Source organism: Puma concolor, chromosome E2 (genome assembly GCF_028749965.1).
Source record: "Puma concolor isolate L17-30 chromosome E2, mPumCon1.1.hap2, whole genome shotgun sequence".
Taxonomy (NCBI): domain Eukaryota; kingdom Metazoa; phylum Chordata; class Mammalia; order Carnivora; family Felidae; genus Puma; species Puma concolor.
In genome coordinates, this window is record NC_141681.1 from 61414525 (window position 1) to 61439432 (window position 24908).

At 48.9% G+C, this 24908-nt stretch overlaps 2 protein-coding genes and 1 long non-coding RNA gene across 5 annotated transcripts; all 3 read left to right on the forward strand.

Moving 5' to 3' along the window:
- The first annotated feature begins 986 nt into the window (after nt 1-986).
- LOC147573890 (uncharacterized) lies at nt 987-6315 on the forward strand. Its single transcript, XR_015245113.1, has 2 exons — nt 987-1353; nt 5039-6315. It is a non-coding gene; the product is annotated as an uncharacterized LOC147573890 (long non-coding RNA).
- Nucleotides 6316-13018: 6703 nt separating this feature from the next.
- On the forward strand, nt 13019-22968 carry LOC112850958 (zinc finger protein 548-like). Of its 3 annotated transcripts, none has more exons than XM_086690856.1 (6): nt 13019-13157; nt 14200-14335; nt 15354-15395; nt 17914-18040; nt 19851-20282; nt 22125-22968. In XM_086690856.1, the coding sequence occupies exons 3-6, from the start codon at nt 15375-15377 to the stop codon at nt 22283-22285; spliced, it is 741 nt and encodes a 246-aa protein (XP_086546982.1). In that variant the 5' UTR covers nt 13019-13157; nt 14200-14335; nt 15354-15374; the 3' UTR covers nt 22286-22968. The 3 variants fall into 3 exon arrangements, with proteins under 3 accessions (XP_086546982.1, XP_086546984.1, XP_086546983.1); XM_086690858.1 differs by having other exon boundaries at nt 19851-20275; XM_086690857.1 differs by lacking the exon at nt 14200-14335 and having other exon boundaries at nt 13039-13157.
- Nucleotides 20289-21539, forward strand: LOC147573891 (uncharacterized). Its single transcript, XM_086690855.1, has one exon. It carries the CDS (start codon nt 20339-20341, stop codon nt 21374-21376), a length of 1038 nt encoding a protein of 345 aa, XP_086546981.1. The 5' UTR covers nt 20289-20338; the 3' UTR covers nt 21377-21539.
- Nucleotides 22969-24908: the final 1940 nt, after the last annotated feature.

Below are 24908 nucleotides of genomic sequence, written 5' to 3' on the forward strand. Positions count from 1 at the left end.
TGTTTATTCTTGGGACAGAGACAGAGCATGAGCAGGGGAAGGGCAGAGAGAGACAGACAGACAGACAGACAGACAGAATCTGAAGCAGGCTCCAGGGTCGGAGGCTGCCGCGGGGCTGGAACTCAAAGAATGCGAGATCATGACCTGAACCGAAGTCAGACACAACCGGACTGAGCCACCCAGGCGCCCCTAGCTTTAGACTTTAAAAGGAGAGAAACATATTCCACATACGGAGTAATAAGTATTATATGAATAATAATGTTTCTTACTATCTTGGAACACAATCACTGATATACAGGTAGGAAAGATGTTTTCAGTGGAAAGAAGGTACAGCGTCACCCTTTCTAACCAGTGCCTCTCCTGATATCTCTCTTCTCACTTTCCTGTCATGACCATGTCTGGGGTCTTTTCTTATTGTCCCTGACCAAACCTACTGAAGGCCATAAACATGACTGCAAAGTTTCAGTCTACGTGTATTGACAAGAGAACTGACCAGGATGAGCGGACGCCAAGTGACACGATGGTATACGGTGTCCACTGTATGTATACACCCTTTGGAAATTTGCTCCGATTCACACAATTGGAAAGAATGGGTTTGTAAACATATCTGTGACGTCCTAGACTGCATCCCAAGGACATCCGGTAGAGCTCCTTACAGCCCCATTGCCGCCGTTCCCAGTTTACAGCCCCGGAGCTCCATTTCCCGGCGCCGCTCACGTTCTGGCTCTTCATCCCCAAAGTCTGGGAGGACCTTCATTCTGAGGCCGTGCGCTCCACAGGCTCCCAAACTACACTACCCAGAAGGCGCCGCGCGGTGGCGACCAAGTGAGCCAATGAATGCGGACACGCTTGTGCGCGTGCGCACTGCCTGGGGCGGGACTTCCGGCGGCGTCCTCGTGGTGCTGGGTATCCGGATGAGGAGGGTGAGTGTTAGGGTTCCGAAGGGCTCTGGGGAGGGAGGGAGGGGCTGACACTGGATGAGACGAAGGAGTTGGGCCTCCATGCGTTCTTCACGAGGGTGCGGATTTGCCCTAGGAGAAATTCTGGACTGTGTCTGTAGTAGGTGGGGTGGTTCAGAAGTTGTGTGTGTAGACACAAAAGTGTGAGCTTGTGTAGACTCTGCCCTGCAAGTCACCATACCCTCCGGGTCACTTCCTGTGGAATGAAAGCTAGGTTAGCGGAGCTGGGGCCTGGGGCGGGCCCTGCCCCTGCCGGGCCGCCCTCGCCTGTCCAGGCGAGAGGAATGGTCCACTGCTACAGTAGAGGACCCCCCGTCAAGTTCATCCCTGAGAGGATTAGGGAGCAGGCAGGTGGCTTACGTGCCTGCTTAGCTCCTCCAGACAACTCATTCAAGTAAGTAGGTATGAAATAGCTATTGATTTAGACACCAGGTAACCAGTATGCCCCTGTAAGATGTCCATAGAGGGCCGCTTAGAAACGTATTCATATCCATATTTGGATGTGCAAACCGTTTATGATTGGCTGAAATGTTCGTTTATGTGTATTTGCTTACAGTGGAAAACTATATGTGGTGTCCTTTTGAAACCTTTAAAAGTAGGAACATTTACAGTTTCAAGCCCGGGGCACCTGGGTGGCTCAATCCATTAAGCGTCTGACTCTTGATATCTGCTCAGGTCACGAGCTCCTGGTTCATGAGTTTGAGCCCCGTGTCAGGCTCTGCGCTAACACTGAGGAGCCTGCTTGGGATTCATTCTCTCTCTCTCTCTCTCTCTCTCTCTCTCTCTCTCTCAAAAAATAAATAAACATTTAAAATACATTTAAAGTTAAAAAAAATTTTTTTTTAATGTTTATTTTTAAGAGAGAGAGAGTGTGAGTAGGGGAGGGGCAGAGAGAGCAGGAGATACAGAATCTGAAGCAGGCTTCAGGCTCTGATCTGTCAGCATGGAGCCCGACGTGGGACTGGAACCCACAAACCGTGAGATCATGACCTGAGCTGAAGTCCAATGCTTAACCGACTGAGCCACCCAGGTGTCCCTAAAAAATATTTTTAAACACGTTTCAAACCCTGCTTCCTCATTTGTATTAGACATGTGTCCGAAACTTTATCATGTGGCCCATACAGTTCATACATAGCATGTATTACTTATATTTGATACCAACATCAGCCCTTTTCTTATCCACGTCTTACAGATAAAGCGTTGAGATTTAAGGAGGTTCAGTTCTTCCTCAGATTCACAGAGCAGGTAAGAGACAGCTTTTAGCTACCGGGAGCTGCACTTAGACCCTCTGGCTCAGGTCAGCTTGCTCCAGCGCAGGGCAGAGGCTGCAGTGTAACCCAGGCTGTAGAATCCTGTCCTGTTTACCTCTTACTCTTGGCCTCCCTCTCCTAGGGCCCCGTGGCATCGGCAGGAATGCTTCTGGCACCTGCAGAGGTATGTGAGGGGTGTCCCAGCCTTCATGGTCCCTAGTTGGCACCATGATGTATGATTGGTGTGTCCTTTAGAAATTTGCTGTGATTCACACATTTTGAAAGAATGGGTTTGTAAACATTTCTTTAATTTTTTTTTAATGTTTATTTATTTTGAAGAGAGACACACACACACACAGAGCATGAGCAGGGGTGGGGCAAAGAGAGAGGGAGACACAGAATCTGAAGCAGGCTCCAGGCTCTGAGCTGTCAGCACAGGAGCTCGAACTCACCACAAGATCATGACCTGAGCTGAAGTCGGACTCTTAACTGACTGAGTCCCCCAGGCGCCCCTGTGAACGTTTCTGTGACATCCTAGACTGCTCCTCAAGGAAGTCTGGTAGGGCTCCTTTTGGACCCATCACAGCCCCTCCTAGTTTGGAGCCCAGGAACCCCACTTCCCAGCGCCACTCCCGTTCTCCTGAGACTCTGCCCCTACTGTTCTGCTTCCCTGGGTCTGGAAAGCCTGTGGTTTCACCAGACTCAGGGTCTAAATTCGGTGCTGGAGTATATGGATCACTTCCTGTCTGAGAACAGACGGGGTAGGATTCGGAGGGGTGTCCTGGCACAGAATCCAGAATGTTGAAACGATCGGGGTGAAGGTCTCCGCATAGCTGGGCTCCGAGTGGAGAGAATGGACAGCATTTGCGGCACAGAAGGATGAGAGGCCGAGGGTCTGTGAGGTCCTCATGTAGACTTTGGAGGGTGAGGGTGAAGCAAGGAGCAGGGCCAGGTGCTTTCTGGTCCTAGGAGACTGGTGATCTGGGGAAGAAAACTGCCGAGTGCGTTTGTCGTGCACTGTCTGGATGTCACGTGCCCAGTGGCCTCTTAACCATAGCATGGAAATGCATGGAGCGCGAGCCACAGCGGGTGGGAATAGGTACATCAGGGGAGGGATGGGAGACGTGCGGGAGGTACAGTCCATACAGTGACGAGCAGCCTAGGAGGAGTGTGAGTGGTTGGCTCTAGGTCCCGTGCTGGTCATTTATGGCAGACAGATGACTCGGACTTTGGCTGTCTGCGAGGCCAGATCTGCGAGACCCCCAAGGGGTGGGGCTCCCCCGTGCTTGGCCCAGAGCTTAGCACTTGCTTTCCTGTTCCCTTTCCACCTGTTTACTTTGTGCTAGACACAGTGAGAGGGAGTGAGCGGGCCCAGTGCCAGCTGGCCCGGCACCTCTTCCGCTTTGGGACAGTGCGGGGAGGGTGCGGTGGGGGGAGGACTGAAGACCCTAGACGCAGAGGTTGCATGGACTGAACTGGCGCGATTGCCAAGGGCTGTGTGGTCTCTGCCGGATGTTTCTCCCAGGGGGAGTGGGGCCTCCTCGATGAGACTCTGATGCCTGTACTGCCGTGTGATGCTGGAGAGCTCTGCACTTCGTGCATGACTAGGTAAGGCCCTCAGATGTGCTCCTGAGCTGGGCGTTGCTCTGTCCCCCTCTCCCTCCAGGGCTCATCGGGGCTTATCTTGTCAAGGCTGTGGGTACTGTTTCCTTTCCTGGCACGTTTGTTGTGGGTGCAGGGCTGGGCTGTGAGCCCTGTACCACCTTTCCCCACGTGCCCCGTTCTCCGCTGCCCTGAAGCCTCAAAAAGTATGGCTTAGGAGTCAGAAATCATAAAGTCTGTCAGGGACACTGCCGTGGCCTCTCCTGTCCCTTGTCTCGTTACTCTCTCGAGATGAGTGCAACTTCTGTGCCCGAGGTCATCCCCTCTCTTTATGATTCTGGGGGCCTCCACGTGCCAGTAATCTCAGCCACAAATACGGTCATTACTTGTGCAGACCCCTGGCTTGATTCTGCAGGACCCTCTTCTGAAGCTCTTGTAATTCTGGAATGTAGGAAGGCATGGGTTGGGTTGTTGTGGGCATGCGTCGTCTTTCCCCGAGCTCTGATCTCTGCCGGGTCGCACGTAGCTGGTCACCTTCAGTAAGAGGGATGGCCCTGTGTGCCTGAGGGCTGGATGGGACATGCTCAGCCAGACGTGGGCCTAGTACATCAGAGCTGTGAGGGTGTATGTTGAAGCTGGATTCAAATCACATTGGGAAACTGGTGTCCCCCACTTTTGATCCAGGGTCAGTGTCCACACCTCATGTACACCCTTTCTTCCGCATTGTTATTTCTACTCTGACTTCCAGCTCTCGGTGTCCCCCGTGTGCTCCTTTCTGTGTCCTCCACCTGTCACGCATTCCCTTCTGTTGCCTCCTTGAAGGGCTCTCCAAGACTTCAACTATGCTTAAGATGGCCTGCAAGTCTGCACATACCCTTAAATGGTCCTTGAACATTTCTGGGTGTGGACACAGTCTTCTACCCAGGGCTCACCAGTCACCGGCAGCCATGGCCTTGTTGAAAGTCATTTGCAGAGGGAGAGTTAGGGAGTCCGCCTCTCCTCCCTGCACTCACCTCTCCCTGGTGTCCTTGCCCAGAGTCAGGGCTGTCCTGTCATGGACGCTGGCCAGGGTGAGCTCTGCACAGAAGGCCTCACTGTCTCGAGTCCCCCTGGCCCATGAGCAGTACTCTGGCCTCATCCGTGGGCGTGTCCAACACACATTCCCGATGAGGCTGCCTCGTCCCAACAAGGTCAGCGTGCGCTTGACCAGCATTTCTCTGTTTACAGGTTGCTGGCATGGAGCCCGGGACGAGGAGGCCCCTTCAGGGCACAGTGTTTCTGTAGGAGCATCACAGGTCAGGACTCCAAAGCCAGGCCCGTCCGTCCAGGAGGCCCAGCCCTGTGAGACGTGTAGCTCACTCTTTAAAGACCTTTTGCGCTTGGCTGAACAGGACGGTATACACCCCGAGCAAGGCCTGTACGCCTGTGGGGGAGAGTGTTGCCAGCACCAAAAGCATCAGATTAGAGCGGAACTTTCCAGGAGTGATGAGGGGAGGCCTTCATTTGTGAAGAACTGTAGAGGTTACGTGACAGAATCTGTATCTGCATTGAAAATGTGAAGGGATTTATAGGCAGCCCAGGTGGGCTCCAAGAGCAGGCCCTTCATAGTGAGTGGGAACAGCACAGGGACTCGGTGGGTGCAGAGAACTTTAGAAGTGAACAAAATTGGGGCACCTGGCTGGCTCAGTCAGTAAGGCATGCAACTCTTTTTTTTTATTTTTTTTTTTTTAAGTTTATTTTGAGAGAGAGCGTGTGCTCAGGAGCATGTGTGCGATTGAGCCTGGGAAGGGCAGAGAGAGAGAGGGAGCGAGGGAGGGAGGGAGGGAGAATCCCAAGCAGGCTCCACACTGTTAGCACAGGGCCTGACACGGGGCTTGATCCCATGAACTATGAGGGAAATCAATAGTCAAATACCGACTGAGCCACCCAGGCGCCCCAGAGCATGTAACTCTTTTTTTTTTTTTTTTTTTTAAGTTTATGTATTTATTTTGAGAGAGAGAGAGAGCATGGGAGGGGCAGAGAGAGAGGGAGAGAGAAAACCCAAAGCAGGCTCTGAGCTGTCAGTGCAGAGTCTGAAGTGAAGTGCAGAGCTGAAATCAAGACTCAGACGCTTAAGTGACTGAGCCACCCAGGTGCCCTGAGCATACAAGTATAAAAAAAAAAAAATTTTTTTTTAAATGTTTATTTATTCTTGAGAGAGAGAGAGAGGGAGACACAGAATCCGAAGCAGGATCCAGGCTCCGAGCTGTCAGCACAGAGCCCAACGGTGGGCTTGAACCCATGAACCATGAGATCGTGACCTGAGCTGAAATCAGACACTTAACTGATTGAACCACCCAGGCGCCCCACCCAAGCGTGCAGCTCTTGATCTCAGGGTTGGGACTTCAATCCCCACCTTAGGCATGGAGCTTATTTAAAAAAAAAAAAAAGTGGACAAAATTGTTAGAAATGTGAATGTGGGAAAAGCTTCAGCTACAAATGTATATTTGTTGATTGTGAGAAAACCCACACTGGGGAATGGCTGTATGAGTGCAGTGACTATAGGAACGCCTTCTTCCTCAAACATAAATTTGTTTGAGGGAATCAAACTGGATAAAGGCCTTAGGTGGAAAATTCCAGGGGTGTATGCCAATCTCATTAAACAGGAGAGTTTCCCTGGAAAAAGGCCTTCTGAGTGCCCCAAATGTGGGAATGCTTTTAAGTATAGCTCTAACCTCAGTTGCGTGAGTTCACACAGGAGAACGGCCTTAGGCGTGTTGGAGATTCCTTAGGTGTTCACATTCACTAGACCCTGGGGAATTCACACTGAACAAAGAAAGTCCTTTGGAGTTTAGCCATCCTGGGAAGTTCTTGAGATGCAGCTCCACGCTCCTGGGCATCGAAGAGTTCACACTGGAAAAGGACTTAGCGCAGTGATTGTTACGTATAATATTATGAGCGTGAGTGTACCAAGGTCCCTTTGAGACCGTTTGAGACCCTTCTGTTCTTTATAGGTAAATACTCAGAAGTGAAAGTGCTGGTTTAGTGTAAATATTTGCAGAACTGTTTACATATTTCTGTACCCATTTCATATGCCCACCAAGAGTGCGCAGGATTCCAGTTTCTCCAAGTCCTCGGATTTATTACTTTTATTATTGTTATTAGTATTATTATTATGACTTTGATATCCACTATGGTAACTCTGTTTTTAGTTTTTCTGAGGAACATCCATCATGTGCTCCACAGCAGCTGGACCACTTTGCAGTCCCACCGACAGTGTACAAGGGTTCCGCTTTCCCACGTCATTGGCAAGACTGTGTTTTGCTTTGTTGCTGATAGTTGTCCTGTCACATGTGAGGCGATAGCTCATTGCGGTTTTGATTTGCATTTACTCGATGATCAGTGGTGACGAGCATTTTCTCATATACCTGTTGACCATTTGTATGTCTTTGGAGAAATGTGTGTTCAAATCCTTTGCCCATTGAAAAAATCCAGTTATTAGAGGCGCCTGGGTGGCTCAGTCGGTTAAGCCTCCGACTTAGGCTCAGGTCATGATCTTCTTCATGGGTTCGAGCCCTGCGTGGAGCTCTGTGCTGACAGTTCAGAGCCTGGAGCCTGCTTCGGATTCTGTGTCTCCCTCTCTCTCTGCCCCTCCCCTGCTTGCACTCTGTCTGTCTCTCTCAAAAATAAATGAATATTAAAAAAAAAATTTTTTTTAATCCAGTTGTTAGCTTTTTATCATTGAGTTGTAGGAGTTTTACAGATTTTGGAGACTAACCCTGCAGCAGATGGATATATAGGTTGCAAATATTTGTTCCCATCCTGGGTTGTCTGTTCCCTCTGTAACCACTGATCTGATCTTTTTTATTATCCACAGTTTTGTCTTTTCTGGAATGTCCTACAGTTGGAATCATCTGCTCCACGTAGCCTTTCCAGTTGGCTTCTTTCATTTAGTATTATGCATTTAAGTTTCCTCTGTGTATTTTCTTTTTTTTTTTTTTTTTTTTTTTTTTTAATTTTTTTTTTTCAACGTTTATTTATCTTTGGGACAGAGAGAGACAGAGCATGAATGGGGGAGGGGCAGAGAGAGAGGGAGACACAGAATCGGAAACAGGCTCCAGGCTCTGAGCCATCAGCCCAGAGCCCGACGTGGGGCTCGAACTCACGGACCGCAAGATCGTGACCTGGCTGAAGTCGGACGCTTAACCGACTGCGCCACCCAGGCGCCCCATGTATTTTCAAATTGATAGCATATTTTCTTTAATCACTGAGTAATCTTGCTTGTATGAATGTACCAAAATTTGTTTATTCATTTTCCTTTGTAAAGACATCTTGATTACAGGTTTGGGCATTTATGCATAAACATGCTGTACATCCAAGTGGCGTTATTGTGTGAACGTATTTTCTCAGCTCGTTTGTGTATATGCCAAGAAGCATGATTCCCGCATTCCATGGTCACAGTATATTAGGTTTATGAGAAACTGCCAAGCTGCACTCCGGAAGTGCTGTGCTATTACTATTTTCCACAAGCAAGAATAAGAGTTTTTGTTTCCAGGCATTGATGATGTCATTATTTTCGATTTTAGCCATTCAAGTAGATACATAATGGAATGTAATTTTTAAAATTTTGTTGTTTTTTATCTCATTTTTCTTTTTTTTTAATGTGTTTCTTTTATTTTAAGATAGAGATAGAGCATAAGTGGGGATGAGGCAGAGAGAGAGGGATACACAGACTCAGAAGCAGGCACCAGGCTCTGAGCTGTCAGCACAGAGCCCGATGCGGGGCTGATACTCATGAACTGTGAGATCACGACCTGAGCCGAAGTTGGACACTCAACTGACTGAGCCACCCAGGCGCCCCATCTCATTTTTCTAATGACAAATGTTGAGCTTTTTTTCATATTTCCCTAACTTTGTCTTTTATGGAGAAGACTTTTTTTTTTTTTTTTTTTTGAGAGGGAGGGAGAGAGAGGGAGCGCACTAGCAGGGTAGGGTGGAGGGAGAGAGAATCTTAAACCGGCTCCACACACAGTACGGAGCCTGAAGCCAGGCTCCATTGAGGTCCATCTGATGACCCTGGGATCGCCACCTCAGCCGAAATCAAGAGTTGGATGTTCAACCAATTGAGCCACCCAGGCGCCCCATGAAGACATTTTTTTTAATCAACTGCAGCTTATCCCATTTTTCTTAATAAATTGTGATTTTGATGTCGTATCTCAAAATTTACCACCAAGCATAAGGTCACGTGTTTTCTCCTATGGTATCTTCTAGTGGTCAGAAAGTTTTGTATTTTAAACTTAGATCTATAACCCATTTTGAGTGAAATTTTGTGAAAAGTGAAAGTTCTGTATATGGATTCATTGTTTTTACTTGTGGCTTTTCACTTCTAGCACCACACTTTGAAAAGATTATCCTTTCTCCATGGAGTTGTCCTTGCTTCTTTGTCAGAGATAGGTGGATGGTATTTGTGTTGACCTATTTCTGGGCTCTGAGTTTCAATTTTTGCATCTGTTGAGATGATCATGTATGTGGTGTTTTTTTTTTGTGTGTGTGTGTGTGTCTCTTATTCTCTTCATATGGTGTATTCCATTAATTTTAATTTTCAGATGTTAAATCAACCCATCTTGCATTCCCCAGACAAATCCCACTTGCTCATGATGTAATATTCTCAAGATATGCAGCAAAATCAGATTTTCTGATAATTTTCATACATTTTTTTAATGTTTATTTATTTTGAGAGAGAAAGAGAATGTATGAGCAGGGAAGGATTAGAGAGAGAGGGAGAGAATCCCAAGCAGTCTCCAAGCCCAGCATGGAGCCTAGTGCAGGGCCTAATCTCATGACTGTGAGAGCATGACCTGAGCCGAAATGAAGAGTCAGATGCTTAACCTACTGAGCCACCCAGATGCCCTTTTCTGATAATTTTCATGTATCTGATATCTTTATAGATAAGGGTTAATTGGTCTGTAGTTTTCTTGTGTTGTCTCTATCTCACTTTGAGATCAAAAGAATCTTAACCTCATAGAATGAGTTGGGAAATGTTTCTTCTTTATTTTCTGGAAGGATTTGTGAAGACTAGTGGCATTTCTTGTTTTAAATGGTAGAATTCCCTACTGAAGGCATCTGGGCTTGGGATTTCCTTGTGGGAAGATTTTCAGTTACTATTACCCGTAGTTCTCTTTAGATTTTCCTCTTATGTCATATTTAATCATCTTTTAAGGAATTTGTACATTTCCTGTAAATTGTTTAAATTTGATGGGTAAAGTTGCCCATGATATTTCCTTATGATGTTCTTAATCTCTGCAGGGTCAGTAACCATATTTCCCCTTCATACCTGGTTTCCTTAGTTGCTCTTATGTTCTTGACCTACCTAAAGTTATCAATTTCAATAATTTTTTGAAAGAACCAGCTTTTTATTTTCATCAATTTTTATAGTGTTTTTTTCTTTTTTTTTTTTTAATTAAAAAAGCTTTTTTTTAAGTGTTTATTTTTGAGAGAGAGAGACAGAGTGGGAGTAGGAGACGGGTAGAGAGAGAGGGAGACACAGAATCCGAAGCAGGCTCCAGGCTCTGAGCCGTCAGCACAGAGCCCAACCCGGGGCTCCAACTCACAAACCATGAGATCATGACCTGAGCCGAAGTCGGACGCTTAACTGACTGAGCCACCCAGGTGCCCCTCTAGTGTTTTTCTTTTTTCTATTCCAGTGAGTTTTGTTCTAATCTTTATAAATAATATCTGTGTGTTTACCATCTCCTGCTTTTGGGAGAAAGTTAGAGGCACACAGAAGAGGGGGAATGCTCTGTAATGGAAAAAAGGTAAGGTTTCAGGAGTGCCCTGGTTGTAGGATGCTGGTGTGAGGGTGCAGTGGCAGGGTGGGGGTGGGTAAGTAGAAGTGGGGATCCTGTGTGATTTGTTAAGTGTACATATTTGACTTTCTCTGGTTGCTCTTAAGTGGGAAGTTTGAGCAAAAATTACAGAAGGTGCTAGTAACTAATCAAGTTCCTAACTACTGACTTTTTTAGTAACGTATTATAAAAACCTGAATACAGATATTTAGGGTGTCCTGACAAAATCAGTATAGGAATCAAGACCAAATCATTAAACACAGGACATGTCTTTGAATTGCGCCAGGGTCTTTATTTATAAAGGTGACTGAGTGCAACGTGGAGAGGTCGATGCCATTGGAAGGCAAGTTGTGCTACTCAACAGTCTCCTGTGTTGTGACTGGTAGATTAACATTTATTAAGTACCGCACAGGGTGCTGAATGGTGGGGTCATTACAAGGGCCTTTAGGAAGTCCTGTCAGGAACTTACATTTGCTTGTGACTCTTCAGGCTGTAATCTAGGGCATGTACTTCCATGAGGAAGTGGATGTCAGTGTAAAGTCCCCTGCAGGCCGCTTGGCCGAACAAAATGGATGCTGAGACAATGACACCAGGAAGTAGCTTAGCTACACTCTACATACCCAGAAATAAGAGGCCTGGCACACCTCGGAGGTCTGCACAAAACCATGTCACCTGCAGGAAGGATAGGGCGGGAGGGAGCACTGAGATTATGCCTTTATGACTGATGTCAGGTGGGGACATGCTTTGTGGGGCAGGAAGCAGAAACACACATTAGGGCTGGTTCTTGAGCTGTTTGTAATAGGAGCTCTGCAAGCCTGTAAAACTGACTAGGAAGAGAGGAGTACACACCTTTGTTAGTTTGGCCTTCAGATGAACGCTAAAGGGACAAATGGAGAAAAACAGAACAGTTGGGATACAGAGAGCGGCTGGCAGCTCTCTCCCCGATGTGTCCCGTGCACCTACTGGAGAGCCTGAAACCCAGTGGGTGCATACTGTGCATCTCAGATACGTAAATACACCCCCCACAGCACAGTTTCCCTGTTCATTTTCACCATCTAGGTCAGCCTTTCAAAATAGTGTGTCTCTCTCTCTCTCCAAGCAGTTAATAGTTAATAGCCTCGTTTTCAAGTATAAAAAAGACAAAAACCTGAGTGTGGCCAGATTCAAGCAGAGCCATAAGCGTAGCTTCATTCTCTGGCTTTTCAGATTTCACGTTCTGGCAAACTTCCTTAAGATCTCAATTTTCCTTTTTTTTTTTTTTTTTTTTTTAATGTGAACAAGTTATGTCTCCTCAGCTGTATTTCTGCTACTCTCTTTGAATAACTGATCATTATTAATACCTTTCAGTAATTTCCGTTTCACAAGTGTTTTTCACAGATGATTTCGACGTCCTGTAAGGACACCAGTGGTAGAATTTCAGGTGAAATGAGAATCACTTCTCAGCAAGGACAGGAGAGTGGATCCATCACCTTTGTAGGACAGGCTGCTCCTTTCTTACGGGTGCCTCGACTTACGGAAGGGGCCACACTGTCCTAGCAGAAGATGGCGTGTATTAAGTTACTATTCTTTCCAGATTTCAGATTCTTAATTTGAAATTGAAAAATGTCTCAGAAGCAGTAGTATTTGAAGAACTGTGTTACTCACTGGGTTCAAACACAATCAGTGACTGACTGCACAGGCAGGAAAGAGGTTTTTTCAGGAAACCGAGGCAGAGCTTGGCCCTTTCTCCCCACCTGGGCGCTGCCCCATCATGCTGCCCCCACCTTCCCCTCCATGGCTCTGTCCGAAGCCTTTTCTTTCTTGTCCTGGGACAAATACAAGGCTCATTAAAACAGACTCCAGAGATTCAGCCTGTATTTGAAAAGCGACGAGGTAGTTGGCAGCGCTGAGTGGACCCGTTGTCCTGATGTGGTGTGTCCCTTTGCATTGTAGCTTTTGGGAACCTCCCTTGCATCGTAGCATATGAAGTATCAGGTCCCTAACCTTTCTGTGACTGCTGGACTGTGCGCCGAGAAATCTGGGTCCGTCCCCTTTAAAAGCAGGCGAAGACACCTTCCCCCCCGCCCCTCCTTCGGAGCAGCGGAACTCCATTTCCCAGCGCCCCCCACTAGCCTCCGGCACTTCGTCCGCTAGCAGGGAGGAGGGCGTTAGTCTGCGCGGTGGGAGTTGGTGGTGGCGGCGGATAACCACATTACCCATAAGTCTGCGGTGCGCGTCGGCGGCGGCTGAGCCAATGAAGACACGAGAGGGTGACGTTGGCATGCGTGCGCACTGGGTGGGGGGCGAGACTTCCGGCGCCCACTCTCCGTGTCGTTTTAGTTGGTCTCGGTTTCACGGGTTCAGGGCTTCTCAGGCGGTTGGTTGGCGCAGAGGTGACGGAGTGGGAGAGCGCGGAGAGAGTCGCTGTCCTCATCGCTGAGGCGGCTGCGAGGCGCCCTCGCCCCCGCCCGGTCGCCCGCCGCGTCCCGCCCCGCTCTTCCCACTGGTCGGAGGCCGAGGCCGCGCCGGTGAAGCCGGCGCAGGTGGGTGCTGCGACCCCCGCGCCCTCGGCCGCCCGCCCCGCCCCTCCTCTCCCCGCCCGCTCGGCTCCCCGCAGTCAGGCCCCCGGGGCGGGAGCAGAGGGCGTCCTGGTTCGGGGTCCCGGTCCCGCCCCTGCGGTGGGGCGTAGGAGGGCCCGCAGGGGCTCCTGAGTCGGGGCCGGGGGCCCAGGGGTCGGGGCCGAGTGTCGCCTGCAGGGGCGGCGTGCGCGGCTGGGATCTTCCGGGGTCAGGGGTCCAGGGCGGGGGTGGGAGGTGCGCGCCCAGAGATAGCTTAGGATAGGGGCGAGCGGGACGGGGAGGCTGCTGAGGAACCACCCCGGGCAGTCATGGTGGAGGTTGGGCCAGGGCGGTGGCCGTGGAGGGAGATGCGAGGAGATTCTGCAGAGTCGGGCAACAGAGCCGACGGGGTTTCCTGCTGCGTCGCCTGTAGCTGTGAGCACAAGTGGGGAGTGAAGGACCAGGTCAGGGCTTCCTTGCCTGAACGTCTGAGAGAACGGAGGTGGGGAAGCGAGCCCAGCGGGCAGGTTTCGGGGAGATGATGAGTTCGGTTTGGACATGTTGATGCTGAGATATCTGAGGGTGGAGACATGACGTGGGTCTGTAGAAGTGAGAGTCTGGAGGACGGGGAAGGGAGCTGGGCTGGAGCTGTCCGAGGTGTGGAGGGTGTGCACTGCTCCAGAGCCTGGCCTGAGGACCCGACCAAGGAGGGAGTCTTAAAATGATTTCAGATGATGAGGGAGTTGAGGGCTGAGAGTTGGCGGGTAGGGCATGGGAAGCAGGCGTTGGCATCCCTGATGCTTCCTCCGGAAAAGAGATTTGCTGTAGGAGAGATCCTTCTGCATCTCTAGGAAGGGAGGCCTTGGTGGGGTGAGGAACTGCCCTTCGGTGGGGCAGTGTGTGTACTCTACACCTGTGGGCTCAGCCGACCCTCAGGACCACTCTCTGTGGAGCAAGGGAAATGTCCTCCAGGCTGATGGAGTGGCGAGGTCCCACACAGGGCATGCTTGTCACCCCTACCCCTCAGGGCCAGTGGGATGAGCCGCTGTCCGGTCCAGGGCCTCCAACAAGCCCCCTTCTGAGGATTAAGTAGCAGCAGTTCTTGTCGCTGTGTGGACCAGCAGCTTGTCTGCGTACCCAGCCTTTTCCTACAGCTGGCCAACGTAAGAATGTATAAAAAATTTGTTGTTGTGGGGCGGCTGGGTGGCGCAGTCGGTTAAGCGTCCGACTTCAGCCAGGTCACGATCTCGCGGTCCGTGAGTTCGAGCCCCGCATCCGGCTCTGGGCTGATGGCTCGGAGCCTGGAGCCTGTTTCCGATTCTGTGTCTCCCTCTCTCTCTGCCCCTCCCCCGTTCATGCTCTGTCTCTCTCTGTCCCAAAAATAAATAAAAAACGTTGAAAAAAAATTAAAAAAAAAATTTTGGTGACTTAAGCACTAATTAATATTCTTCTAAATATGTATGGGGCACTTGGGTGGCTCAGTCGGTTAAGCATCCAACTTCGGCTCACATCATGATCTCGCGGTTTGTAAGTTCCAGCACCCTGTCGGGCCAGCTCGGACCCTGCAGCCTGCTTTGGATTGTGTCTCACTCTCTCTCCTCCCCTCCCCTGCTCACTCTCTCTGTCTCTAAATAAAACATTAAAAAAATTCTTCTAAATATGTATACATGGGTAGATAATTAGAAATGAACCTATTTAACAAGTTAAACTTATGCAAACACTTTGTAATTTATTTGAGATTAATTTTAATCTGTTTACAATATAAAGTTTGATGTACATTTCCTGAAATCATAAAAAGCAGTAAACATAAAGACCTTAAATTTCAAAATCCTAGCACTTCATTTGCCCTGAAAATCCACAAAACTGGATTCTATGGACAGTAAGATCTGTTACATAGTATGTACTCCTGACGTTTCGGTACCAATATGAACCCAATGAGGTTGAAAGCATTCTTATCCCCATAAGCCCTTTTCCCCCTTAGGCTCAGGGATGCTCAGGGTTTCCCATGGATGCTCAGTTACCCCATCCATAAGAGGCAACCTGTTTTTTGAGGAGCTGAACTTAGACCATGAGGCTGAGATCACTTTGCTCCAGGGCAGGGCACAGCTGGTGGTCCAGCTCAGTTCATAAGATCCTTCCACGGTTACCCATTTTTCATGGTCTCCTGTCTCCTTCCCATAGGGTCCCGTGGCGGTGGCAGAAATGCTTATGGACCCCGTGCAGGTGAGTGGAGGGTGTCGCACCTTTCAGCCATCCCGATTGTCACCCAGATAGTTTTGGCATGCTGTGTATATGCCCCCAGGGAGTGGCAGTGGCCTGTCACAGGAGCCTTCTGTCCTCGCTCTCTTGAGCCTGAGGACCATGTGCTTCCCTCAGGCCCGGGATCCTACATTTGGTATTAGATTGTATGTGGAGGGGTTCCCGTTTCTAACAAGTGATGTGGTAAGACGTGGCAGGGAATCCTGGCCGCAGGATTCAGAATGTTCACATGCCTGTAGGTGCGACTTAGCTGGGATGTTGGGGAAACTACAGGTCTCTCATACCTGGTAAGAATGGGACGCCAGGTTGGGGGTAGGTAGGGGTGCACGGGTACCAGACCTTCAGTGACAGCAGGGGTTTGGGGTCTCCAGTCTGAGGTTGGTGGGAAGCAGGGAAGGTTTGAAACAGAAGAGGAAGGTGGTGTGACCCCAGTTTTAACAGGCTCCCTTTGCGGAGTGGAAAACACAGGGGGGAGGGGGTGTGGGTGAAGGTAGGGAGGCCCCGGGCGACAGTGTGGGTGAGTGCTGTGGCTACACGGGAGCGGTGGCTGTGGAAGTGGAGGAGTCGCTGGTTTCTGGGCGTATTTTGAATCAGGGCTGCTCATATTTTGTGATGGAGAGACTCGGGGAGATGAGGAGGTGGGATAGAGGGAAGGGTTGGGGTGCCCGGGTTTTTGGCCTTGTTTGCAAGGATGGGTGCTTCAACTAAAATGGAGGAAGTCAGCTGTATGAGGACTTTCCACGTGGAATGTGAAGACTTCATTTTTCTCTAGTCTCAGATATTCCAGGGGCCCCAAGGGGAGGGGTCACGTGGGCACTTTGACACGGAGGTCTGGAGCTCCGGGGATAGATTCAGGTTGGAGGCAGCCGCAGTGTGGGGGCTGGGTGTGGGCTCGGAGGAGCTGTGGACCAGCTCCGGGAGGTAGCATTGCTAGGTCGTGGGGGCGATGCCATTAGGGGGGCAGGGATGGGACAAAGGGTGTGGCCTGAGTACGGGGTTCCTTGATTGGGCACCTGGGTGGGGTTCCAGGCCCCCTAAAGCTGAGGAATCGGAGTGTCTGTGTGGGAGTGTGGGTGAGAGACAGAGACAGAACAGAGAGGGAGAGATGGTGGGGTAGGAGCGAGAAAGTCTTCTGAGACCGGCGTGCACATGAGCTAGATGTTAAGGGGGCGGTGGATCAGCTTGAAGAGCTGCCAGACCTAACGTGGATGGGTGTGTGGGTGCGACATGAGTGTCCCTGGCCTTCAAAGGAGACAGGGAGGTTCTGATTACTTATGGGACAGTTGGTTATGGGGCAGTGGGTGGAATAGAGAAGGTGCAGGGGCTGAAGGTATGTGAGGTCCTCACGTGGGCAGGGTGGCTGAGGATGAAGCAAGAAGCAGGGCCTGGCAGGGGGACCTTTAAAGCAAGGCTGGAGGCTGGCCTGGCGCTGGGGGACCTGGGGACTCCCTGTGTTCAGGGGCAGAACCGGGCCTGAATTGGATCCTGGATGCATCTCCATGCACTGCCTGGGTTCCATGTGCAGAATGGCCTCCGGGGAAGTGAAGGAAATGCCAGCGTGGGCCCGGGATGTCTGGGGGGGTGTCTGTGGAGGGGTCAGCGTCGGGAGGGAGAGGAGTCCCAGGAGCGATGTGCAGGTAAAGAGGAGTGTGGATAGCTCCAGGTGCTTAAGGGAAAGGGACGAGTCCGAGTTCACTGGAGAGTCAGACCCAGGGAACCCCAGGGAAACTGGCCAGCGGGAGATGGGGAGAGGCCCACATCGCTGAGCCCACAGGCTCCGTGGGGTCTTCCTCCCTTCATGCTGTGCTCTGAACACGGCGATCAGTGGTAACGAGAGCAGGCGCTCTCGACGTTGGGTCTTCGACGTTGGGAAGTCGGGGAGGAGGGTGAGCAGGGATGGATGTGTGTGGGGGAGGACCGAAGGTCCAGGGGAGAGAAGTGTATCAGGAATGGCACTCACGGGATTTCAGTTCACGGAAGCGGGCGAGCGATGATGTGGAGACCGATGACGCTGAAAGGTTTTTTATTCTATTTGTCGAGGAGGTGGGAGCACACCGTAACACAGGGCCACACGGGAGCATCAGATTTGGTTAGGAGGCATAACCACCAGCAAAGGGAATCATTTTAGCAGAGTTTATTTGACTTTGTGGGAGAAATGCAGGAAGGGTAGGGCGAAAAGCTTAGGGATGGCTATTCTGTATAATTTTAGTGTATCTGGGGTAGAAGAGATGGCCCTGGTTGTCTGGTACCTGGCCCTGGTTGATTGAGGGCGGGGGGCAGGGGTGGTGTTGACTTGTGTGAGTCAGTGAAGGAGGTGGCTCAGAGTGTGGGCTCTGGGTATCAGAGGAGATCCAAACGGATTTGACCGTCAGTTTAGCCCTGTAACTAGTGGATGGCCAATAGATAAATACAGAATTCTCAGGACAAGGACACAGTCAACATAAGAAGCTGTTCATGAGCCAAACCGATCCAATTCTGGCAGAGCCGCGTGGTCTTTGAGGACGTGGCCATACACTTCTCCCAGGAAGAGTGGGGCCTCCTTGATGGAGCTCAGAGACTCCTGTACCGTGCTGTGATGATGGAGAACTTGGCGCTTCTGTCCTCCCTAGGTAAGGCCCTCACACTGAGCCCCGCGTCTTGGGCTGGGCTCTGTTCTGCCCCTTTTCCCCAGGGGTAGCTCTGTGCTTCCCGCAAGACCAAGGGTCCTTCTTCCTCTCCTGGTCTCCTGGCAGGACTGGGCTGTGCGCCCTGCACCCGCTCCTCCCCAGCAGGTCCCAGGGCTCAGAAGTCAGAGATGTTCACGTTTGTCTGAGAGATCCCTCAGGCCTGGCTTGTCCCTGATGTGGTCACTTAGTCTAGATGCTTGGAACCGCAGTGCCCCAGGCTTTCCCCCTTCCTCCTGCTGACATTTCTTGGGTCCTCCTGCCTGTGCCAGGAATGGCAGGCACCAACCTAGTTACTAATTTGAGGGCACGCTGGGTTGTTTCTACAGTGTCTCCTGTGAAGTTCTTGGAATTTTAAGATGTCAGATGTCCTGTGTTGAGTTGCTCTGGTCATGTGCTGGCCATTCCTTTTCCTTTCTTTCACTGAGGCCTGGCCTGTTTCAGGTGCCACATCAGTGCTCACCTTGAGCCATGGGGAGGACCCTGGGTACCTAATAGGCCGGCATTACTACATCAGTGGCAAGAGGCACTCAAAAGCACGTGGCCCTGGTGCCATGGGGCCGGGGAAAGATGTGTGTCAGAGCTGGGAATCTGTCCTTTGTCCACCATCGTTTGGTGTCAGGACAGGCCAGACTTCATTTCTTTTCTTTTCTTTTCTTTTTTTAACATTTATTTATTTTTGAGAGAGAGAGAAACAGAGTGCGAGCAGGGCAGGGAGAGGGGGAGGCACAGAATCCGAAGCAGGGTCCAGGCTCTGAGCTGTCAGCATAGAGCCCAACACTGGCTCAAACCCATGAAGTGCAAAATCATGAACTGAACTGAAGTTGAACACTTAGCCAACTGAGCCAACCAGGCGCCCCACCAGACCTCATTTCTACCTTTTCTTTCCCATTTTCACTTCTACTCTGAATTCTGATCCCCTTTCTGCCACAATCCAACACCTGTTAGCCTTCACCTCTAATTCTGTCTCATCACTGCCTTCACAGGCTCTCCAACATCCGACTGTACGTAGGATATTGTGAGGTCTGTGTGTATCCTTAAATAGTTTCGAATTACAGTGTCTCTGTTGTGGTTAGGTAGGTATTTCTAGTCTGTCTACCGTTTCCTACACAGTGCTCACCAGTCACCAGCAGACATAGCCCTTTGCCCAGGAGTGACCTGAATCCCTGCCTCCCCTCCCTACACACCACCTGCTGTGTTTTAAGTGTTTGTGCTCTCACCCCCCACCACTGATTCCTGTGTTGCAAACCTCGTGCCCAGCGTGGTGGTGTTAGGAGATGGCGCCCCGGTCGTGAGGGCAGAGCTCTCATGGGTGGAGTTAGTGCCCTTGTAGAAGAGACCCCACCGACCCCTTAGCCCCTTGAGCTATGTGAGGACACAGTGAGAGGTTGGCAGCCTGGAAGAGGACCCTCACCCCACCATGCCGGCACCCTGATCCAGCCTCCAGGACTGCGAGAAATAAATCGCTATTGTTTATAATAAGCCACCCAGTGTGTGGTGTTTTGTCATAGTAGCCCGCATGGACTTAGACAGCCCCCCACCCCCCTTGTGTCCTTCCCCAGAGTCAGGGCTGTCCCATCGTGGGCACTGGCCAGGCTGAGCTCTGCACAGCGGGCCTTCGTCTCACCGTCTCGAGGCCCCTTGGCCCCTGAGCAGTCCCATGGCTTCATTCGTGGGTGTGTCCGACACGAATTCCCGATGAGGCTGTCTTGTCCCAAAGTCGGCCTGCGATTGACCAGCATTTCTCTGCTTACAGGTTGTTGGCATGGAGCACAGGACGAGGAGGCATCACAGGTCAGGACTCCAAAGCCAGACTCTTCCGTCCAGGAGGCCCAGTGTGAGAAAGACATGTTGCCCTCGGCTGAGCAGGATGGAATGTACTCTGATCGGGAACTATATATTTGTGGGGCAAACCAAAAGGAATGGATTGAAGACCAGTTTTCTAGAAGGGAGGAGGGGAGGCCTTCCTCTGCAACGAACGACAGTGTTCACGTGGCAGAGAGTAGTTGCACGTGCTGCAAAGACGGAAAGGACTTTCCGGCCGGCACAGGCCTGCCCCAGCACCTGACCCCTCGCCGTGCATTGAAACCACACAGGGACCCCGAGTGCGGGGAGGCCTTTGAAAGCGGACAGAGTGATTACAAGTGTATTCAGTGCGGGAAGGCCTTCAGGCAAAAACAGGTACTTGGTGAGCACCAGAAAATCCACACTGGAGTAAGACCTTACGAGTGCAGCAAATGTGGGATGGCCTTCATTAGAAAGTTCCACCTTGTTCAGCACCAGAAAATCCACACTGGAGAAAGGCCTTTTAAGTGCAGTGAATGTGGGAAATTCTTTCGGTATAACTCCACACTCGTTAGTCACCAGAGAGTTCACACTGGATTAAGCCCTTATGAATGTAGCAAATGTGGGGAATTCTTTAAGTACAATGCCAACTTCATGAAACATCAGAAACTTCACAATGGAGAAAGGCCTTATGAATGTAGAGAATGTGGAAAATTCTTTAGGTACAACTATAGACTCATACGACACGAGAGGGTTCATACTGGAGAAAGGCCTTATGAATGCAGCGAATGTGGGAAATTTTTCAGGTACAGCTCCACGTTCATTAGGCATCAGAGAGTTCACACTGCAGAAAAGCCTTATGAGTGCAATGAATGTGGCAAGTTCTTTAGGTACAATTCCACACTCATTAAACATCAGAGGGTTCACACTGGAGAAAGGCCTTATGAGTGCAGGGAATGTGGGAAATTCTTTAGGTACACCTCTACGCTCATTAGACATCAAAGAGTTCACACTGGAGAAAGGCCTTATGAGTGCAGCTTGTGTGGGGAATTCTTTAGGTACAAGTCCAAACTCATGAAACATTGGCAAAATCACACTGGAGAAAGGCCTTATGAGTGCAGCGAATGTGGGAAATCCTTTAAGTACCACTGCAGACTCATTAGACATAAGAGAGTTCACACTGGAGAAAGGCCTTATGAGTGCAGCGTGTGTGGGAAGTTCTTTCGGTACAACTCCAACCTTATTAAACACTGGAGAAATCACACTGGAGAGAGGCCTTATGAGTGCAGCGAATGCGGGAAAGCCTTTAGCCACAAGCATATACTTGTTGAGCATCAGAAAATCCACACTGGAGAAAGGCCGTATGAGTGTGGCAAATGTCAGAAGGCCTTCATTAGAAAGTCCCACCTCGTTCATCACCAGAAAATCCACAATGAAGACAGATCTATGAGCACCATAAATGTGGAGAAGGCTTTAGATACAACTCCAACCCATTAGTGGAGAATTACACTCGTAAAGCAACTTGTAAATGCAGAGAATATGGTGAATCTTTTAGGTACCACTTTAAGCTCATTACCCTGGAGAAGCACCTTAGAAGTACAGTAAAACCTTGGTTTGAGAGTATAATTCCTTCCAGAAACATGCTTGCAATCCGGAGCACCCATATATCAAAGCGAATTTCAAGAACCACTGGCCCAGTTGTGATCATGGGATGTTCGGCGTCACTTACTACTTGTATTGCAAGACGTAGCTCATTTATCAAGTTAAAATTCATGAGAAATATTTGCTAGTCTTGAGCAATAGTTGCAGAACAAGTTACTCACAATCCAAGGTTTTGCTGGGTAGTGAACGTGGGAAATTGTTTTGGTGCAGTTCGCCATTCATTAGACATCAAGAAGTCACTGGAGGAACACCTTGGAGTGTAGTCAGTGTGGTCTTTAGGTGCAACTCCAGCCCCATTCCACTTCAGAGAATTCACAATGGAAGAACATCTTATCTGTGCAACAAATACGGGCGTTTGTTCATCTAAAAGTCCAACCTCTTTTGACCCCAAAAAGTTCACACCAGAGAACATTGCAAAGGGGGAAAGACTTCAGCCAAATACCGGCTCTCATTTATCCCTGGGAACCACTGTAATATAGTTCTTTATTTTACATGTGTGTTGTACACACCTAGCACAGCTTACCCTCTCTCTGTGCACTTAGTAGTGTTAAAAATTTCACACATTTGTGCAACCTATTTCCAGAATTCCTTTCATCTGGCAAAATTGAAACTAGACCCACGAGACAAGCTTCTACCCGCCACCCACCACACCTGGCAGCTATGTTTTTATACTGTGTCTCTATGGATTTGACTGCTCTGGAGACCTCATGTAAGTGGAATCATACGGTATTTGTCTTTTCGTGACTGGCTTATTTTGCTTAGCATAGTTTCCTCATTTGTCAGCATTTCCTTCTGTTTTGAGAAAGAATCAGAGTTAATAAGATATTGGGAAGTGTGTCAATGGAGTCAGTACAGCTTTGCCAGATGTGATATTTCGGGAGGAAGAGGAGATCCAGATTTTATATGGTATCTTTATTTCTTAACAGCTTTATGGAGGTATTGACATACGTTAAACTGCATTTATTGAAGGTGTAGGATATATTTTCATATATGTATGCACAATGGGAGCATTGCCAGAGCCATGATAATGAATAATCCATAACCCCTATGTATAGTTTCCATCGGCCCCTTGTACTCTCTCTCTCCCAGTCCTATGCAACTTGCTATCCCCAGGTGGGCACTGTCATTTGCATTTTCTAGAATTTTATATAAATAGAATCCTACGCTTACTCTTGTATAGCTGTGTTTACTAAGCGCATACATGTATTTTTAGTATTGTCCATGTTGTGTGTGCAGAAGCATGGCACTGGATAACCGGCAAGGCTCTGTGTTATGTATTAGAGCTGCACTGTTCGTAAACAACAAAGGTGCTAATAATCACTGAGTATAAGAGTTGTTTAGAATGGAAAATGAAGTTTAGATAAAATAAATTTAAATTCAGTTTCATATGAATTCATTATCAATAAAAAATCTTGAACCATCTGAAACACCTTTCTTGGAAAATTCTTGTTTGGCTTCTTTTTTTCTAGTAGTGTCTTTAAGCTATATCTTTGTATCATCAAAGTTTCTAAAGCATTTACAAAATTTTTTGTGTAAAGTACACATAAAATTTACTATCTTGCCATTTTTAAGTGTTCAGTTCTGTGGTGTATTGGGCTCTCCAGAGAAGCATCAGGGTGTGTGTGTAGAGAGAGGTGTGGAGGGCTGGGGGTGGATATGTGTTTTAAAGAATTAGCTAAAGCATTTGTGATGGCCCGGCAAGTGGAAAATCTACCGAGCAGGCCAACAGTCTGGGGACCACGGAAGAGTTGCAGTTCAGGTCCAAAGGCAGTCTGCTGGTAGGATTTCTTGCTTGAGGTCATCTTTTCATCATGTAATCTTCAAACCAGGTGGCTCATTGAGAAACTTGAACTTTAGAAAGGGTAACAAACATTATAGAATAGGAAACTGAAAGAAAACAGTTTGGGAGTGATACGTGGGAGGGAAATGATTCAAGACTCCACTCTGTATCTTTCAAACCTCACCATGTACAAAAGAATGCAAAAATTAAGGTAATTATGTACAAATTTATGTTTACATTGAAAATTTTGTTTCATAAAGCTCACGACTATGGAACAACGGAAAAAGTGTGACAGGTACATAATGATGATGCCAGAAGGAAAGAAAGACCAAAAGGAATGGAAGTAATGCTTGAAACAATAGCGACTGAGAATTTCCCCCAAATTTACCCAAATTTAGACATCCAGTTACAGATCTAGGAAGCTAAGAGAACACCAAGCAGGAAAGATGCTAAAAGAAAAAAACTACACCCAGAAATAGTATTTTCAAATAACAGATAATAGAGATAGGAAAAAAAAAAAACCTCTGAAACAAGTCAGAGAAAGGAAACACTTTATTTCTAGAGGAGCAAAGATAACGACATCCAATTTCTCAGAAACCGTGTAAGAGTGGGGTGCAGTATTTAAAGTGTTGAGAGAGGAAAAAAACCACAAATCTAGAACTTTGTACCCCGTGAAGTCATCCTTCAAAAGTGGAGAAGTAAAGAATTTCTCAAGCGAAAATGGAGAGTTTGTTGCTAGTAGACCTGCCTTGAAAGAAATGTTAAAAGTTCTTTAGAGAGAAGGAAAATGGTATATAGCTCAGGATCTCAGATCTACAACGAAAGGAAGAGCATCAGAAAAGGAAGAAGTGAAGGTAAAATAAGAATTGTCTTGGGGCACCTGGGTGGCTCAGTTGGTTGGGTGTCACTTCAACTCGGGTCATGATCTCACAGTCCGTGAGTTCGAGCCCCACATCGGGCTCTGTGCTGACAGCCCATAGCCTGGAGCCTGGAGCCTGCTTCAGATTCTGTGTGTGTGTGTCTCTCTCTCTGCCCCTCCCCTGCTCATGCTCTGTTTCTGTCTCAAAAATAAATAACATTTTGGGGCGCCTGGGTGGCGCAGTCGGTTAAGCGTCCGACTTCAGCCAGGTCACGATCTCACGGTCCGTGAGTTCGAGCCCCGCGTCCGGCTCTGGGCTGATGGCTCGGAGCCTGGAGCCTGTTTCCGATTCTGTGTCTCCCTCTCTCTCTGCCCCTCCCCCGTTCATGCTCTGTCTCTCTCTGTCCCATAAATAAGAAAAAAAAAAATAAATAAATATGTGGGTTGGCTTCATGAACTCTTCCACTTTCAGAGCTGCTTGGGGTGGCACTGCCACTGTCTATCCGAGAAGCCATCCTCTTTTACCAGGTGTCAGGGAGCCCAGCAGATTGCTGTGCTCTCTTCATCTGGAGTAGTCACCAGGGTTGGGGAGGCCTCATTCCTTACACCTTACCTCCTATCAGTTTGGGGGGGACATCACCCATCTTTGGACAAGGGTACTTGAGCTGGCTTCACCTCCCAGCTCACAGAGGTTTCCCAACGTTTCCCTTCTTTGGGGGCATTGTCTC